This window comes from Hippopotamus amphibius, chromosome 3, assembly GCF_030028045.1.
Source record: "Hippopotamus amphibius kiboko isolate mHipAmp2 chromosome 3, mHipAmp2.hap2, whole genome shotgun sequence".
Lineage (NCBI taxonomy): Eukaryota > Metazoa > Chordata > Mammalia > Artiodactyla > Hippopotamidae > Hippopotamus > Hippopotamus amphibius.
The window spans coordinates 170852749-170872008 of record NC_080188.1 but is presented as its reverse complement, the minus strand read 5'-3'; the positions used below and the strand labels follow the sequence as shown (position 1 = coordinate 170872008).

Here is a 19260-nt window from a genome sequence, read left to right as displayed (position 1 = left end):
CCAAATAGTGAGGCACTGGGGATAGTTACCACCATTTTCCTCTGTACAAGCAGCATGGAAATTGCCATTATACGTAACATTTTACTAACATGATTTTAGTCATGTTTTTGTAGTTTCAGTAATGTGTTATTAATTTTTTTAGTTTATAGAGAATTTTCTATATACCTCATTATGTGTTCTTATTTACTTGGGTAAATTTTTCTGTAGCTATATATTTCTATTTGTATAGGGCAAATTAATGGAAAGTAAGACTTAAATTAGGGCATGTATAGATCACATAATGTTATTAGTGTTTAAAAATAAATAACTGGTAAATTCTATACTGAAAATACACCAGCCCCATATTTATAGTGATGCTTCAGATTCTAAGCAACATGTATCAGATAAGTGTTTTTGTCCTTTTGTTTCTCTATTTAAAAAAGGAGTCTCTATAAAAATAATTCCTTTTAAATTCTTTAATTAGGTGTACATTTTATATCCACCCTGAGTACCTCTCTCTTTTTTCCATTCATTGAGAAACACGGCAGTGTCATTCTCTTGTACAGCTATCAGAATTAGGTGCAAATAACATGGGGTGGAGCAGACAAGCCTGAGTGTGGTGGGGGCGGGCAATGATCAAGACATGCCTTTGGGGAGGTCACAGCATAGTCGGAGAGAAGCCTGCATCTTAAGTACAAGATTACAACGGGGTGACGAGCATAATGATGGGGACCTGCAGAAAGGGCTGTGGGAGCAAAAACGACCTTCCCAAAGGGGCCAGAGGGCATACAGCACAAAAGACATTTGAATTACATCTTCAGAAGTCAAAATTTAGCCATATATAGACTCAGATTCTTCCCAAAATAGAATGCTGGCTAAAGCTCTTTCCCATAATTACCCTGATTAGATGATCCACCTAAACATGTTATATAGCCTTCTCTGTCATTGCATGATTTCGCTGTTTTCTCGTGTGTGTCGCTGCACTGTAACTTCATACGTTCCCAGGGCATTCCACATGGCAACCAAAGAAAGGGCAGGAAGTGAGGACAGAGGGCCTTGCTCAGGGATGTAGCTGTTATGGGGCAGCCCTCTCTGCAGTCACATTATCCTCGTTTCCCCCTATAACATGGGAGAGTCTTTCTTTTTAGGATTTAGTGGCTCAACAGGTTTGGAAGGGTTTGGTAAGGGGATGCTTCCTTGAGTTCTACTGCTTGGAGAAGACAGGAAATTTAGCAAGTCAAATGGCAAAGGTAAAACCACTGTGGAAGGTTTCTCTGTGGACAAGGACTGAAGGGTGTGGAGGTACCGAAGCTGAACAGCAGCTGGAGTCCCTGATAGAATCTCGGCTGCCATCCTCAGGGACTCGGAGGCAGCCTTTTCCCCTTCCGCAGCGATCATCTAGACAAGAGATGTGAAGAAAAGCAAAGTGATTTTTCTTCGCTCCACGAAGGTTTTAATCCTACTTAGTGTGACTCAACAAACAAGCACTGGTATCTACTATGTGACACGTGCTGCTAAGCACCAGGGAGCAGACTGTCTTTTTTCTTAAGGATCTTGATCTAGGGAGCGAGATATACTGTTAATTGTAATTTAGGGCAGAATTTAAGGGCCATGACAAGTATAGACGAAGTGTTAGGGGAGTTACTATGTCTGGTGGGCCTTGGAAAAGTAGGATTTTGCCATTTAGAGGAAAGGTTGGCCAGCATTCCAGGCAAAGATATGGAATCCTGAAAGAATGACTCCCAACTCAGGTTAGCATTTCAGAAGAAAAAGCATGAAGCTAACCATCCAAATGTCACCTTAAAGTGGGCGAAGGGGACTAGACCCAGAGATCTAGAAGCAACTCTGCCCAGGGAGGATGGTCTTCCTCCCCTTCCTCATCCACCAAAGCTCCAAAGTCATCCACCCTCTTACGTAGTTAGGGGTTTTTCTTTACCTACTTTCTGTTCTTTAAGGGAAATCCACCTCCCCTCCAGTCCTCTTTTTCCTCTTCCAACACCCTTCCCACCCACACCTCAATCCTCAGGAGCAGCCGGCAGCCACATCGTCCCGCTGGCATGCCTGAGCAGAGGCTGTGAGCGGCACAGCCTTCTCTCAGCCCTGGCGTTTAGGGAATTGGGTTCTGATCGTGCTTGTTCCTCCAGAGCTTGTGCAGAGCTAGGGACACAGGTCTAGGTGTCATTAACCTAGAGGTGACAGGTGACTGATGTTACCCAGGGAAAGATGCCAGTGCTAGAGGAGAGGGATGGAGCATGGGGAGATGCCTTTAGGGAGAGTGAAGGCAAGATTCAAGGAGGAGAAGGTCACTGTTACCAACAGCTTCAGAGAGAGGGAGTAACAGAAAAGGAGACATTGCATCGGTCAGTTGGGAGGCTGCTGACACACTTGAGGAGAGCAATTTTAATAGAGCAGTGTGGGCACAAACAAGCCAGATCCCCGCCTCGCGCCTGGAGGCATGGTGAGGAGCGGAGGGGAAATGTTCTCCACAAGGAGGCCTTCCTTTGGATTCTCTGGTGCTCCTCCAATAGCAGCCGTGCGGGAGGACGGCCTCCTCAGGGCTGGCTCACCCGCACTTTGGCCTGTCTCTGTGCTTCGGCTTCCACCGCCAGCGAGTGCTGCAGCCCGGCCGGCAGCCTCACGTCCTTACTGAAAGAGAAAGCGGGTGGGTAGGGAGGTGTGCAGCACTGCTTTTAGCAGCCCGAGCTGTCATACAGACCTGCCACCTTCTCTACTGTCATTTCATGATGCACAGCGAATTCTGATTTAGCAGAGTGTGCTGCCCTAGACCTCTGCGCAGACAGTGGGCAGAGAAGAGCTGCTTAAGGGTCAGTGCCTCCTATGTGGATTTTTCTTATCACTGATGCTATAGTAGAGCTATGGTTTTCTCTTTACAAGTAAAACAAATTTTGTGTTGATGTACTGTGATAATTTTCCCATTTAAATCTCAGCTATTAAATTTGAATAATGAAGAACAGCCTCGAAGAACCATAGTGTTAATAATGAGGGAAGTCATCTAAGTTTATAAAAAAAAGAACTGGTTTTGAAAAGGGTAGAACTGACCAAATAAGAACAATACTTAATGTATTGCATAAAAAGATAAAAAATTGTATTTTCCCCCTGATTGTAACTGTAAAAAACACTTTTTTCTATCTTTCTATAGATAGAAAACAATTTGGCAGTTCCTCAGAAAGTTAAATATGGAGCTACCACATGACCCAGTAATTCCACTCCTAGGTGTATACCCAAGAGGCGTGAAAACATGTTCACGCAGAAACTTACACATGAATGTTCATTGCAGCATGATCACAATAGCCCCAAAGTGGAAACAACCCAAATGTTCATCACCTGATGAGCAGATAAAGTGGTATAGCCAGCCACACAATGGATAGTATTCAACCATAAAAAGAAGTGAAGTACTGATTCATGCTACACCCTGGACAGACACTGAAAACATTATGGTACGTGAAGAAGGCCAGACATAAAAGGCCACATAGTGTGTGATTATATTTGTATTAAATTTCTAGAATAGCCAAATCCAGAGAGACAGAGAGTAGATTAGTGGTTGTCAGGGGCTGGGGCTTGAGGGGCAGACTTTCTTTTGGAGATGATACAAATATCCTGGAGTCATATGGTAGTGGTGGTTGCATCACTCTGTGAATATACTAAAAACCAGTAAGTTGTAATTTAAAATGGTTAAAAATGGTGAGTTTTATGTTATGTGAATTTTATCTTAAAAATGTTTAAATCCATAGAAGATATGAAAGTAATTTGCTCAGATGTTATAGTAGTTGTGTTATGGCTACGAGGTAATAGGTAAAATTTTTTTCTTTCTTCCAAATTTATGCTAATATGGCTACAGTACTCATTCAATGAAAATAATTTTTCAAACAGAAGTTTTAAAATAAAACCAAAATATTTCCCTTTATCATATTGTTCTTCCTGGTTAATTTCCTACCCACATTTCCGTTCTCTCCACTTTGATTCCCCAAATACAGGTCACTGCATCCAAGGCAACCTGTGGAGGGAAGAGCCGAGATGTCAGTAAGAACCTCCGGGTGGGAGGAGAGCACCCCCATGCACTGATGGCCATTGTTCTATACTGAGAAAGCACATTTCTTCTGAAAGGACATTATGTACTTCCCTGTTTTGTTTTAAAGTTGCAAAAAGTTGTTTAACTTGCACAGTGCCACTCAACAAATGCTTGTGGAATTAAAGATGGAGTGATAGGCTGACTAATGGCTCCTAAAGACATCCATGTCCTAATCCCTGGAACCTGTGAATGTTACCCCAAAAGAGACCTTGCAGATGCGACTTCAGTTCAAGGCTCTTAAAATGGGGAGCTTATCCTGGTTCTTCCCAGTGGGCCCTAAAAGTAACTGCCAGGGTCCTTATATAAGGGAAGCAGAGGGCGTCTGGCTACAGAAGAGGAGAAGGTGGTGTGATGATGGAAGCAGAGGTTGGAGTGTTGTGCTTTGAAGATGGAGCAAGAGGCCATGATCCAAAGATTGCAGGTGGCCACCCGAAGCTGAAAAAGGCAAGGAAATGGGTTCTCCTCTCAAAACCTCCAGAAGGAACCAGCCCTGCTGACACTTTGACCCTGGCCCAGTGAAGCTTATTTTGGACTTCTGGCCTTCAAAACTGTAAGGTTAAATTGGTGGTTTAAGCCATCAAGTTTGTGGTAATTTGTTACAGAAGCAATAGGAAATAATAGAGATGGTGTATTTGTTATATTTGTTAAGTTTGTTCTAAAATACATTTATTAGAGAACCAGAATCTTTAGTTTCTCATATGATATTCTCTTCCATATAATATTCATTTACAGGTGCTTTCACTTCCTGTTGGTGGCATCCATCTCCCCCACCTCCCCAATCCCAGGAGTGGGAAGAAAATGAACTATGAGTTCTGGAAAGGAGAGGCAGGGCATGGAGCAATCTGTGGGATACTCTTTTTTCTTTTTTTAAAAAATATAAATTTGTTTATTTGTTTATTTATTGGCTGCATTGGGTCTTCACTGCTGTGGTCTTCTTTGCTGCGCGCGGGCTTTCTCTAATTGTGGCTAGTGGGAGCTACCTTTGCTGCGGTGCGTGGGCTTATTGCAGTGGCTTCTCTTGTTGTGGAGCACAGGCTCTAGGCAAGTGGGCTTCCGTAGCTGTGGCACGTGGGCTCTAGAGCGCGGGCTCAATAGTTGAGGTACACAGGCTTAGTTGCTCTGTGGCATGTGGGATCTTCCAGGACCAGGGATCGAACCCCCGTCCCCTGCATTGGCAGGCAGATTCTTAACCACTGGGCCACCAGGGAAGTCCCTCTTTTTGCTTTTTACCTTATTTCTTTTGATTTCTTGGTGGCTAGATAAATAATTAGCTTAGTGCATTGGGAATCCTGGGAAGACTAATTTGGGGGATTGATGAGAGGAAGGAATGTTGAAAAAGACTTCACAGAGGAGGTGGGATCTTAAAGAACAATATGATTTTTGCCTGCAGGGAAAACGGAAGTATTTGGTGCAGAGGAGCAGCCTAAGAGGAGTCATGTTAGCACAGACACACTGAACGCTAGGGAAACGCTAAGTAGGCTGGAGTTTTAGATACACTGGGGGAAGGATGGCAAGAAGTGAGGCTACAATAGTTGGGTCATTTATCCACTCATCCAAAAACCCAGTTTCTGGCTGCTGTGTAAGAGCCCCGGGCCAGGTGCTGAGGACCAAAAGATGAATAAAGCATGAGCCCTGACATAATGGAGTTCATGGTCTGGGAAGAGAAATGTATAAATACATAAGTTATAATTCAACACAACAAGGGCAAACTTGAATATCAAGCTTCTGAACCTTATCCTTTATCCTTTGGAGGGGAGGCGAGGACAGGAAGAGAGGCTGAAGGGAGGACAGAGGGGAGCACATGCGAGTGCTTTTTAAATTCCAGAGCAGCAACTCCCCTGTGTCTGCTTGTTCTAACTTTTTCTCTTTTTAGCTTCTCTTATTTCCTGAATTCTTCCCTTTTCCACTAGGATGCTAATCCCAGTTTTATCAGTGATGAAGTAGACAAGTCACACACACTTGGATACTTCATTTTCTCAGCTGTGTCTGCTCAGGCCCCATCAAGCACAGTCATTATCAATACCTTCGATCCTTAGTTGCTTCTATTGTAGGTCTTCCTTCAGCTAGACTTGATTTGTAACCTCTGAACCCAATTCCAGGCCTGGGTGCCCCACAGCCTCAGTGACAGGCTCTGCCACTGGTGATAATTGCCACCTGACCAGCCAGCTGCCTAGAATGCTGCTTTGTTCTCATCTCTCTTCTGAACACCTTCGTCAACTTGTCTTGGTATGAATCGAAGATGCCCACCCTGGTTGTGGGCGAGGTTGCTGAGCTTGCTGCCTGTGGGGTAGGTGATGCTGCTAGTGAGGCAGCTCTTGCTTTTCTCTCCTTCCTATCATCCCAACTCAGTTAAATCTAAATGATTGACTGGGTAATTAATCACTGTGACATTTTACCTCTTTTTATCTGAAAGTCTCTAAGTCTTTATCATTATTTAACTTGCTTGTTTTCCCAACTAGACTGTAAGGTCCCAAGATCCATTCCTTATCATCTTTGTATCCCACCAACTCCTCCTGTCCAGCCCCACCACCCCTGCCAGCTCCCACTCCCACCACCTTGTGCTATGTGGGCACTTTACAATGGGTCTAAAGCCACTGCGGGAGGGTTAAGAACAAAAAGTGTGGCAATGACTGACTAATCAACACAGATCGGTGACTATGACTGGCTCAGGGTCAGTTTAGCAACCTCTTCACTGTCAGCTCCCTATGGGATGGTACCTTTAAAACAGTGAATGCATGGCACATCGAAGATTCAATAAATGGCCAATGAAGAAAGGAATAAAAGATAAAGGGATGTTTCAACATACTTGGTGTTAAATTCATCTAAGTACCTTCACATCTTGAGCAATGCTCTTCCTCTCTAGAAGAATTTCCGTGAGGGATCGATGTGCTAGGAGACGCTTCATGGTGGTTTGCACAAGGAACTGGACAGCTTTGGACACATGAGCAAGACTGCTTAGGAGAAGAGAGGCATTTTCCATTCGGTAGTAGCAGATGGCATCTATCTCCATTACAAACATATCTTTGGTTACAACCTAGACAGAAAAAAAATATGGATGATAGACCTGATCCTTGGGTTCCTTTCCCACATGAGGACAGAGGAAATAAATATGTTCAAAGCATATTTTCTCAGAGTAAGATGAGAGGAGGAAAAAAGAAAGAGTCATTGGCACACCCTTTAATCAAAATAGACACGTTTGTTTTTAAATTATGGAGTTTGTATTAAATACACTAAAGAACTCACAATTTAAAGGAAACCTGTTGTAAATCCTTTTGTTAAAGAAATCAGGAATAATTTTCTTATATGAAAACATTCAGTTGATTGCATATTAGGTCTTTTTATTTATTTATTTATTTATGTATTTGTTATTTTTTGGGGGGGGTACACCAAGTTCAATCATCTGTTTTTTGTTTTTGTTTTTTTTTTTTTGGGGGGTACACCAGGTTCAATCATCTGTTTTTATACACATATCCCCGTATTCCCTCCCTCCCTCGACTCCCCCCCCACCATCCCTCGAGTCCCCCCCACCCTCCGCGTCCCAGTCCTCTAAGGCATCTTCCATCCTCGAGTTGAACTCCCTTTGTTATACAACAACTTCCCACTGGCTATCTATTTTACAGTTGGTAGTACATATATGTCTGTGTTACTCTCTCGCTTCATCTCAGCTTTATTAGGTCTTTTTAAACTGATGCCAAAAAAATCTGCTAAAAGAGCAACACATTCTGGGAAACAAGCTCTCAACTGTATTGAGTGTATATTTAGAGGGCAGTTTGGTGATACATATCAAAAGCCTTAAAAGATGTATGTGCACAACATTTCCATTTTTAGACATTAATCACAAGGACATATTTTAAGGATTTAGCTGCAAGAATGTGATTCAGAGTATTACTTATCATAATAAAAAATTAGAAATAGGAAGTTCCCTGGCGGTCCAGTGGTTAGGACTTGGAGCTTTCACTGCCAGGGCCCTGGCTTCCATCCCTGGTCTGGGAACTAAGATCCTGCAAGCTCTGCAGTGCAGCCAAAAAAAAAAAAAAAATTAGAAATAATATGAACAATAGGGAATTAGTTGAGTAAATTCCAGTTACTCAACTCAATTACTTGAGTATGTTAGTTGAGTAAAATCCATACAATGAAATGTTGTGTGTCTGTTTAAAACGAAGAGGTAGAAACATAGCTAATATATGAAAAGATGATAACAGTAGATTGTTGAGTGAAAAAAGACATGTTGCAAAATAGTATGTATGGTGTGAGATTATATATATATATATATATATATATATATATATATATATATACCTGTCTGAAAATTTAACCACATATATAGAAAAGTCTGAAAGGGTACCTTCCAAAATATCAGCTCTGTGGGTAACAGGATTAGGTGTAAGTTTATTCCTTTTTTACATTTTATTATCTAAAATAAGCCTTTAAAAAATATATCATTTTTATTCACACTTCTATTTACCACAAGAAAGAATGAAAAAGAACCTCAAACTGAAAGTGGGAGACAATTTAGGAAAGGCTTATAAATCTGAATCGGTAACAGGAAAGTCTAGATGTTATCTCTACACTTAACTTTTAACTGTGGTAAAATACACATAACACCAAATTCACCATCGTAACCATTTTAAGTGCACAGTTCAGTAGTGTTAAGTACATTCACATTGCTGGGCAACCAGTGTCCAGAACTCTTTTCATCTTGCAAAACTGAAACCCAGTGAACAGCTCCTCTTTCTCTCCTCCCCCAGGTCCCCGCAACCATCATTTACTTTCTGTCGCTCTGAATTTCACTACTCTAGGTTCCTCATATAAATGGAATCATACAGTATTTGTCTTTCTGTGACTGGCTTATTTCACTTAGCATAATTTTCTCAAGGTTCATCCACATTGTAGTATGTAGCAGAATTTCATTCCTTCTTATGGCTGATTATTATTCCATTGTCGGCATATACCACATTGTGTTTATCTATTCAGCCATTGATGGGCATGTGGATTGCTTCCACATTTTGGCCATTGTGAAAAAATGTTGCTATGAACATAGGTATACAAACATCTCTTCAATAGTCTGCCTTCAGTTCTTTGGGGTCTGTACCCAAAAGTAAAATTGGTGGCTTATATGGTAATTCTGTTTTTAATTTTTTGAGGACTGTCATACTGTTTTCTACACTAGCTGCTCCATTTTACATTCCCACCAACAGTATACAAGGGTTCCAATTTCTCTACATTTTTGTCAACACATTATTTTCTGTTTTTTTCTTAATAAGAGACATCGTAATAGATGTGAGGTGGTATCTCATTGTGTTTTTGATCTGCATTTCTCTAATGATTAGTCATGTGGAGCATCTTTTTAAGTGCTTGTTGGCCATTTGTATATCTGCTTTGGAGAAATGTCTATTCAAGTCTGTACTGAAATGTCTATTCAAGTCAAGTATATATATGATATACCATATATGGAGGGCAATCTGCTTTACTCAAAGTCGTCTGATTTAAATATTAATCTTATCTAAAAAATACCTTAACAGCAACATCCAGATGTATTTGACCAAAGTCTGGGTACCATGGCTTAGCCAGGCTGACACATAAAATTAAGCATCACTCCAACTCGAGGATAGAAGATGCCTTAGAGGACCGGGGCGGGGAGGGTGGGGGGAACTCGAGGCGGGGGGAGTCAAGGGAGGGAGGGAATATGGGGATATGTGTATAAAAACAGATGATTGAACTTGGTGTACCCCCCCAAAAAATAATAAATTAAAAAAAATTAAGCATCACAAAGGCCTTTGTCCATTTTTCTTTTTTTTTTAACTTGGTTGTCTTGACTTTGATGTTTTTACAGAAAAACTCACACAAAAATGTGTTTTCCACTCCATTATTTCCCTCCTCTGAAATGGTGCTTTGTCCATTTTTAATTGGGTTGTTTGCTTTCTTGTTGAGTTATAAGATTTTATATATTCTAGATATTAACCTCTTATCAGGTATAATATTTGTAATTTTTTCCCTTCTGTAAGTTGCCTTTTCATTATGTTGATTGTGTCCTTTGATATGTAGGAATTTTAAATTTTGATGTAGCCCACATCTCTTTCTCTCTTCTACTTTTGAGCAAAGCTAGTCCATTTTCCTCTGGGCCAGAATTGGTAGCTCGGCCAGGGAAAACGTAGAGAGAAAGCGAAATCCACCACTTGGCTTACCTCATGAAAGGGTATCTCCAAGGTTTGGAGACGAAGGTCAACCTTGTGGTAGGTATCCAGGCAGGGCAAAAAGAAGAAAAGGCCTAGAAGAGGGAAGAGGGGATGTGACAGGTGAATGGCTAGAATGGAGGCTGTTTGGGATTCACTTTTGGTGTCAAGTTGCATGTTGCATTGCTTTTCTTAGCCTCCAACTATACATAGACCATTGGGCCATCCCACCTCCACCCCATGGTGTGTTTGTTGTTGCTGAGGTTACCAAATAGTTTGTTGTTCAACCTGGGACACTTTTGAGGGTGAAAGCAGAGCATTATTACAACTTACACCAGGACAACAGGCATAATCAGGGATTATCCCCAGCAAAATGGGCTCTATGGTCACCTTGGTCATGGTGCTGACCTGTCCAGATCTTGGGTTACACGTCTGTCTCCTTCACCAGATTTAAACTCTCTGACAGGAGTGTCTTATGCATTATTGTTTGCCTTAGTGCCGAACTTAGTGCCTTTTTGGTGCTCTGTAAAACTAATTTTGAATCCACGTGTGTACCAAGGTGACAAACTTTAGAGCCAACAACCTCCAAGTGGTATTTCTTAAAATGTGAGCCCCAGAGGTAATCAGAATAGCAACAACTTGATCCCAGCCTTCTGGTTGGCTAGTCAGTCCTTACCCACCCAATGTAATGTATAGGGTCAGTGTGCAATCAATATTTTAGATTGATTTATTGAGATTTTCTGAGAGACCATTGGACACTACCGTAGGCTTCTACAAGAGCCAAAGCTTGGCTGGAGTCAGCAGTACCTCAAAGAGCCCACGATCTCTCTGAGGAGCCACCCAGCTACTAGCCCTTCTCAGACCCCAATAGAGAACGATGCCAAAACCCAAAACCAGAATAAGGCAGTCCCTGTCCTGGAACTACAGGGTCTAGTTTTACTTTTGTGTGAACACATTTGTTGGTTCTGAATCTTCAAACTGATTTGTGTCTCCTAGTCCGGACTCTATTCTCTATCTGTTTCTATAGACCTGGCTTGGAACTTGGACCCTTTCCAGTATAAGCACAGTGGGACTTTGCTTCTTCTTATGTTTTCCTGGCTGGCTTGGCTCTCCAGACGCCAACTATTAGACTTTTCAGACTAACGATACGTCTATCTGTGCCCCATAATCAGCTTGGACTTCTGGACACCAACTCTGCAAGACTTTAAGGTCCTAGAGACTAGAGACCATGTCTAATTCATCCATCTTCATATCCCTTGTAGTTAAACAATGAAACATATAGGAAGTGCTTAATCTATGTTTCTTAAATTCCATGAACTGAAGGCCAATTTGTTACATGGATGCTGAACTTTGCCTATCTCGCCTGATTTGTTCTGATCCCCTGGCTCCTGAACTAGCTCAGTTTTGCTCTGAGAATCCACAGGACTCAGACACTTATATGTTCTACTCAAACCAGTGCCTGGCCATAGGTCCTAAGCCCATGTGCTACTCCAGCGAGCCTGGCCCTGGCATTTGGCTCTTTGCATTCACTCTCTTGGTCACTGTGACCTGGTAGTAATGCTCTCTGAAGAATTTCTTAATAACTCCTGTTTTGAGTAACAGATTGAAAAATGAAGATATCATGAATCAAGTTACTTCATGTAATCTGAGGGTCATATTACAAATATATATGGGTTGAAGAAATTGGCAAGTCTCTGAGGGGTAAAAAATGTAGTTCTTACCAGGGCCTTTGGCTCGTCCAGGAAGCAGATGTCCCAGTCGGAATATAATTACTCTCTCATACTCCTGTACAACCTAAAGGGACATTTAATACTTTTGAATCACTCCAAGAAAGAAAAATGAAGTCTTCAAAAGACCTTGGCATGGGAGTGATCCTAGGTATCAGAAATCTCTTGTTTTGAGAATCAAGAAAAAGTTTCTGTTAATACTTACGTTTCTAAAATATACATTTAATAAATGTAGAATTTCAGAAACCAATGAAAAGGTATATTGTCCATGTTAATTTTTGAGCCTGTGGACAGAATTTTGATTAGAGGGTCATAGTTATCTAAAAAATAATTGCTTCCACCAAATCAAAGAAATCACAGCATATTTAATCTTGCATTTTGCTGTGACTGATGCATTATTACCTTCTTTTACATATATCACTCATTAGCTATTTACAGACCTTATGGACCTTATGGCAGTCATGCAGGTGCTCAGATCACCCTTCAAGAAGAGCCTGAAGCCAACTATATGTTGTCTATAGGAGATGTACTTTCTATCCAAAGATACAAATAGGTTGACAGTAAAAGGACAGAAAAATATATACCACACAAAGAGTAACCAAAAGAGAGCAGGAGTGACTATACTGATATCAGACAAAATGGAGTTTAAAACAAACACACAAAAATGTTACTAGTGATAAAGAGGGACATTGTGTAATGATAAAAAGGTCAATGCATTAGGAGAGTATAATAATGGTAAACATATATGTACCTAAAAATAGAGCTCCAACATATATGAAACAAAAACCAAAAGAACTGAAGGTAGAAATAGACAATTCAACAATAATAGTTGGAGACTTTACTATCCTACTTTCAGTCATAGATAAAACACTAGACAAAAGGTCAACAAGGAAAGAAAATACTTGAGAAACATTATAAACAAACTAGACCTAACAGATTTCTATGCATAACTCCACCCAACAATAGCAGAATACATATTCTTCTCAAGCACACATGAGACATCTCCAGGATAGACCATATACTAGGCCATAAAAAAAAAAAAAACCCTCAATAAATGTAAAAGAATTGAAACCACACAAAGTATATTCTCTGATTACAATGGAATGAAATTAGAAATTGATAATGAAATTTGGGAAATTCACAAATATATGGAAATTAAACTATGCACTCTAAAATAACTGATAGGTCAAAGAAGATATCACAAAGGAAATTTAAAAACACTTTGAGGTGAATGAAAACAAAACCTCAAGATACCAAAATGTATGGGATGCAACTAAAGCAGTGCTTAGAGGAAAATTTATAGCTGTAAATGCCTATAATAAAAAAGAAGAAATATCTCAAAATAATGCCCCAATTTTCTACGTTAAGATATTGGAAACAAAAGCACAAACTAAACCCAAAGTAAGCAGAAAGAATAAAACAAAGATTAGAGTGGAAATATATGCAATAGAAAATAGAAAAGCATTAGAGAAAATCAATTGAACCAAAAGTTGGTTCTTTGAAAAGATCATCAAAATTGACAAATATTTAGCTAGACTGACCAAAAGAAAAAAGAAAAGAGAGAAGATTGAAATTGCTGAAATCAGGAGTCAAAGAGGAATGACAGACATCACTACAGTCCTTATAGAAATAAAAAAGATTATAAAAGAAAATACTATGAACAACTATATGCCAACAAATTAGATAACAGGTGAAATGGACAAATTTCAACAGAGTCATAAACTACCAAAACTGACTCAAGAAGAAAAAGAAAAATGAAAAAGACTCAGAATTAAAAGATTGAATTAGTAGTTTAAAAATTTCCCACAAAGAAAAGTCCAGGAGCAAATGGCTTCACTGGTAAATTCTGCCAAACATTTAAAGAGGAATTAACACCAGTTCTTCACAAATTCTCCCAAATAACAGAAGAAGAGGGAAATCTTTCCAACTCACTCTCTGAGGCCAGTACTACCCTGATACTAAAACAAGACAGAGCTATCACAAGAAAAGAAAGCTACAGACCAATATCTCTCATGAATATAAATGCAAAAATCCTCAACAAACAACCAGCAATCTGACTCCAGTAACATATGAAAAGGATTATATACCATAACCAAGTGGGACTTATCCTAGGAATACACAGTTGATTTAACATCCAAAATTCAATGAATATAATACACCATAATAAGAGAATAAAGGGCAAATACCATATAATCATCTCAATGGGTGAAGAAAGGTATTTGACAAAATCCAACACCCTTTCATGAAAACGAAGGAGAAAAAGAAGAGGAAGCACAGCCTGCATGAGGAGTGAAATTGGCAACAGCATTCCAGCCAAGGACGTGCTCTTCCCTGGCAGCTCCAGCCAGTGACAAAGAATGCCAGGGATACAAGGACCTGGCCATCTCTGTCCATTGTGAAACTCATCTGTGAGGCAAACTTTGCTCTGGAGTTCCCTTTCGGTCTGGCCAAGACTTTCTTGGAGGTGTCCCATGTTCTGAGGCTCTTTCTGTCTAATCTTTCCTTCCCTGTCTCATATCACAGGTGTCAGACCTGCATCATTCTCTGAAGGCTTCCCCTGCCTACTCTTATTCTCTCTCCCCTTAATCTTCTACAGACAATGCCTCCCCATAAGTCCCTTGCACTTCTAATTCCATCTTGGCATGTGCTTCCCAAACTGACACAGGTCTTCATTTACTTCGGGGACAGCCATGTGTAACCACCTGTGGGCCCAAGAAAATGATCATTCGTGGTCTATAGAAGCTGCCTAAAAAATTTCCTGGAGGTGTCAGGAATAGGCATTGTGAACCTATTCTGGGCCGGTCTTCGTGTTATAGAGTGTAAATGAACTAGACGTAGCCCCTGTCCTGAAGGAGCTCTCAGTCTAACGGCAGAGATTGGGTATCCACAAATATTATACATGTGATAATTGCTAGAATGGATGTGAAAGTAGGATGACACAAGAGCACAAGAAAGGGAATGACAGTCGGGAGGAGGCAAGGGAGGCTTCACAGTTATCTTTGAATGGGTATAAAGGAGTAAGAGCTCTCCTGGAAGGTGAATGGGGGTGAGGGCATTCCATGCAGAGCAGACAGCACATACCAAAACACGGAAATGAGAGTGAACATGGTGTGGTCAGTGAGAGGCACCAGGGAATTACTTATTGGGTCCTCATGGAGTCTCACCTTTATGCAGAACCAGATAGAAAAGGGGAACGTCATGATGATGAGGAGCAGGGATGTGAGGACAAGAAGCCATTCACAGGCCCCTAAACTCGAAGGCTTGGTACCTTAAAAAAAAAAAGAATAATTATATTGGAACTTCACCATAGTTACTGCCTAACACCTCTATTCCAGTTCTTGGTATTAGGGTCAGAGCAGTTTGCAGACTTTGCTGAAAATAGTAGAATGAGGTGGATATCAGTGTGGTCAGTTCCCAGAGCCTCAGGTGTGGTCTGTGTGAAGGGCTTTGTGGGTTGATTGAAGGTGGAGCAGGCTCTTGGAAAGGCAGTAGTGGGTACACTGGAACAAGCACAGAATCTGGGCAGATGGTCTGGGTTCTCATGCTGGCTGCACCATTTTCTGTCCAAATGACCTTAAGCAAGGCACACAGCCTCTCAGTTTCCTCATCTATTCAAGGAAATGCTATCGCATAGCTATTTCATAATGACTTTTGCATGGGATATCTCATATCTCTAGTATAAGAATGAAATAACAGGATGAATTGGGAGATTGGGATTGCCATATATACATTACTAATAATAAAAAAAATACCAAATTTTACACTCTAAATATATGCAGTTTGTCTGTTAACAGTATCTCAATAAAAGTTCTTAAAAAGAAAAAAGAATGAAATGACATATAAACATAAAAGCACTGAACTGTGTTTTTTTACATGTCTGTTGTCATTTGAAGTGATTCCAACCACACGTGTCCAGGGGTTCTCATCTTCTCTGAAATTACACCCCCATCTACAACTTGCTCCAATGTCTGAAATTCCTCCACGAGAGCCCCTTCTTCGGGTTCAGGCATGGATCTTTAGACAGTCTTTGAAAATCACCTATATGGGGTAATATTAGCCCATTTGTGCCTATAAAAAAGTGTATAAAAAAGTGGTAAGGAACTGGAGAACAGACCATGCAGGTTGCTTGTGTGATAATTGAAATGGTATCAGGGAAAGTTGATCTCTTGGAGCCTTGTCCTGTTTACACAGTGTCCCAGGACTGGTATAGTGCCTGACACATACAGGTGCTCAATAAATATTTGTTGAATGTAGGCAGGAAGGAGAAGTGGGTAGTGAAAATGATTTAAATGTAATAGTTACAGAAAACTCAAAAATTTTAATCTCTAGGTACTAGAAAACTGGCCAGAGGGATACTACTTGTCAGTTTAAAAATCTCATACAGGACTAGAAGGTGATTAAAGATTAGAAACAGTGAAAAGTCTATTTTTAAGGGATGTGAAGGAAATGGATAACTAGTTAATAGGCCTGAAATTTTGATTTCCATCTTTGGAAAATAACTGGAAAAGTCATTACCAAATTGATGTGCAAGTTACTTAAAGAGGGCAAATATATAAGCTGTATCAGCACAGAACTAACCTCAGTGCTAAATGCCAATGTATGGCGGTTCCTAAGTGGTGTCCCACGGAATACTAATACCACAGGGTGCTCTACAAAGCAAGCGTTCCTGGAGCAAACGAGTTTAGGAAATACTGTGTACTGTATCCCACTCCTGGAGTTCCCCACCAGTCATTGGCATATTGAAGCTAGGAGAACCCCTGCAAGCAAACAAGCATTCTTAGCTTTGTTTAACCTAGTATTTCTGAAACATTTAACCAAGTGATGTTTTCTCTAAGCAAATTCGTGTTCCATGGAATTTACTTCTCATGCAGCCTACTTTGGGAGATGCAGTTTTGGGAGACATGGCTCTAGTTTTTACAATATTCTTTCCTGAGAGCAATAACAGTAATATTGCCATGTTTAACTAGTATATAAATATATTTTATTTGCCAGTGGTAACCATGGTAAGTAAAAATAAATGCACATACAGACAAAATTTACATTTTATAAGTGAAGAAAGTCCTCAAAATTCCTTCATACAATAGTTAGGGATGTGAACAGAAAACTAATATCTATATCCAAAACCTAACTTGAAGTTTTACTCACAAAATATTTTTCCTTAGAATGAGTTCCTTGGATATCCTATTTGTTCAGTTCAAGTGAATAGTGAAACATTACATGTTAAAGCAGGAAGATACAGCATAGTCTGAGAATCCCTAGCATTTCAGTAAAGTGAAGCTTCTTTTAGTTTCTCCCAAATCTTAGCCTGGCTGTGCGAGTGTGGTGCTAAGTGAGGAGGACAGAGGCTGTTGCTGTGTCTGTTCGCCTTTCCTCTGGGAGCCACAGAAACCTCCTGGACAAGGGCTCAGCCAAGGGTGTCTCACCCTTACCGGGACTCATCCATTGCTTGGGGGGCCTTGAGTTCTAGTCACTTTATAGCCGAAGAAACAGAGTGAGGCCCGCAAGGTGAAGCTACTAGCCCAAGGCCACAGCTAGTTGGTGGCTGAGCTGGAACCATGACCAGAAATGAGGAACAGCACCCTCCAAGGATGGGCTTTTTCAGTAAGACTGTTTTATTCTGGAATTTTGGCTTCCCCACTTCCCACCTGTAGGTCGTGGGCAAGTTACTTAATTTCTCAGCATTTTTTCTATCTGTGCCATGGGAATGATAATTTTCAGTAAAACACCTAGCATGTGCCAGGCACATAGTAGGCTCCAAAAATGGAGCTCCTTTTCTTCCCTACCCCACCGATGTGGTCTGAAGCACAATACTTACAGAACTCTAACCTTAGCATTACTGTAGCAGTGACTCCAATAACCCTTTAATGACCAGAAGTTTCTGACCCATGAAAGGGCATCAATTAGGCAAAACAGCATTAACATGGTCAACATAAACTACACCCCAACTGCTGTAATCTTTCTCAAGTCATAGCTTTGAATGCTACAGCATATAGGGCAGTGCTGGTAGCCAGGAAATGTTAAAATTTCATAATTAGCAGAAAGTAGTATAATATACTATTCCTTATTTACCTTCCTTTAAACCTCCCTCATCCTATAATTAAGGTATAATGAGTTTTTTCTTCCATTCATTATAAAAAGGATTGGAAGCAGATAAATTTGTTCCTAAGAGTTGCTTCACCTGCAGAAGCCAGAGACATCTTTCCCTGTGATTCCCTCCCTTTGGTCTAACTTGCCTCTTTGAGCTTGCAAGGATTCTGCTCTGAGTATGTTTTTTGTGTTTTGTTTTGTTTTGATTTGGTTTTGGTTTTGTTTTTCCTCCAGGCTTTGTGCAAGATTTAAGTGCTTTGAGTGTCTTATTTTATCCTCACAATTACCCTCTGAGGTGGGTACTGTTGCTGTCCCCATTTGATAGATGGTTAAGGCCCTTACTGTGATCAAATGGTTAGCTAAGATTCAAACTGAGATCTGGCTTTTCTCTACTTGGCTCTGCTGCCTCTACTTTTTGGAAAGAATGATCACTACAAAGAGACTGTAAAGTGCTTTTAGGTAAGTCTGATGTGGAGAGACGAATCAGCTACATAGTTGCCCTGAACCACCAGCTCATGCATGTCTTTACTTAAATTAGGTGCCCACATACTCTTCCAGGGCCACAAAACCAGCTGCATGGTTCCTCTGGCATGTTGATTGGTCCCCAACCTGGACCACACTCCCTACCACCTCCCATCCACGGCTGGCCCCTGAGAACAATGGTATTTAGTTGATGTTATCTGTATTTCTTCTGATACATTTTGGTCTCCACCACGAAGGGGTCTGGGGTAGGTGAGTCCTAACGTCTTTCATTTTCTGGGAAGCTGAGCAGGTCCAGCAGACTGCTCTGGGCTCGGTAGCTTCCTGTGCGATGATTCATTGCATCTTAACTGACATCCCTTGAGCACCACTTGGAAAGACCGTACCCCCTCCCGGGGCCTCAACCTGCCCGCTGTACCTTCCTCGGGCCGCTCGCTCTCCAGCAGCGCCACCACCTCGGTGCCCTCCTCGCCAGAGCCCCGGACCTCATCCACGTCCACCACGGTGGCTGCCGGCGCTCGGGGCTCCCCCGGGCTCCCTGCCCTCGCGTGGGCCGGCTGCTCCGGCCCGGCATCCCGACGTGCGCGGCCTCGGCCGCTCCTCTCGGCCTTCGCCCTCTTGTTCTCTTTGTGCGAGGACCCGCTGCGTCTCCCGTGGGCCTCTCTGGAGGAACTCCTAGCCCTCTTCTCCATCCTCAGAGCGACCCGGCCCAGGAGAGCGGTTC

The 19260-nt window shown here is 41.3% G+C and overlaps 1 protein-coding gene across 2 annotated transcripts; it reads right to left on the bottom strand.

The window, feature by feature from the left end:
• Positions 1–1098: 1098 nt before the first annotated feature.
• NPHS2 (NPHS2 stomatin family member, podocin) lies at positions 1099–19228 on the bottom strand. 2 transcript variants are annotated; one of them, XM_057729317.1, is made up of 8 exons: positions 18955–19228; positions 15134–15237; positions 11964–12036; positions 10255–10337; positions 6900–7103; positions 3939–3994; positions 2547–2625; positions 1099–1377 (listed from the first exon to the last, which is right to left on the bottom strand). In XM_057729317.1, exons 1-8 carry the CDS (start codon positions 19226–19228, stop codon positions 1099–1101), a joined length of 1152 nt encoding a protein of 383 aa, XP_057585300.1. The 2 variants fall into 2 exon arrangements, with proteins under 2 accessions (XP_057585300.1, XP_057585302.1); XM_057729319.1 differs by lacking the exon at positions 6900–7103.
• Between the last annotated feature and the right edge of the window lie 32 nt (positions 19229–19260).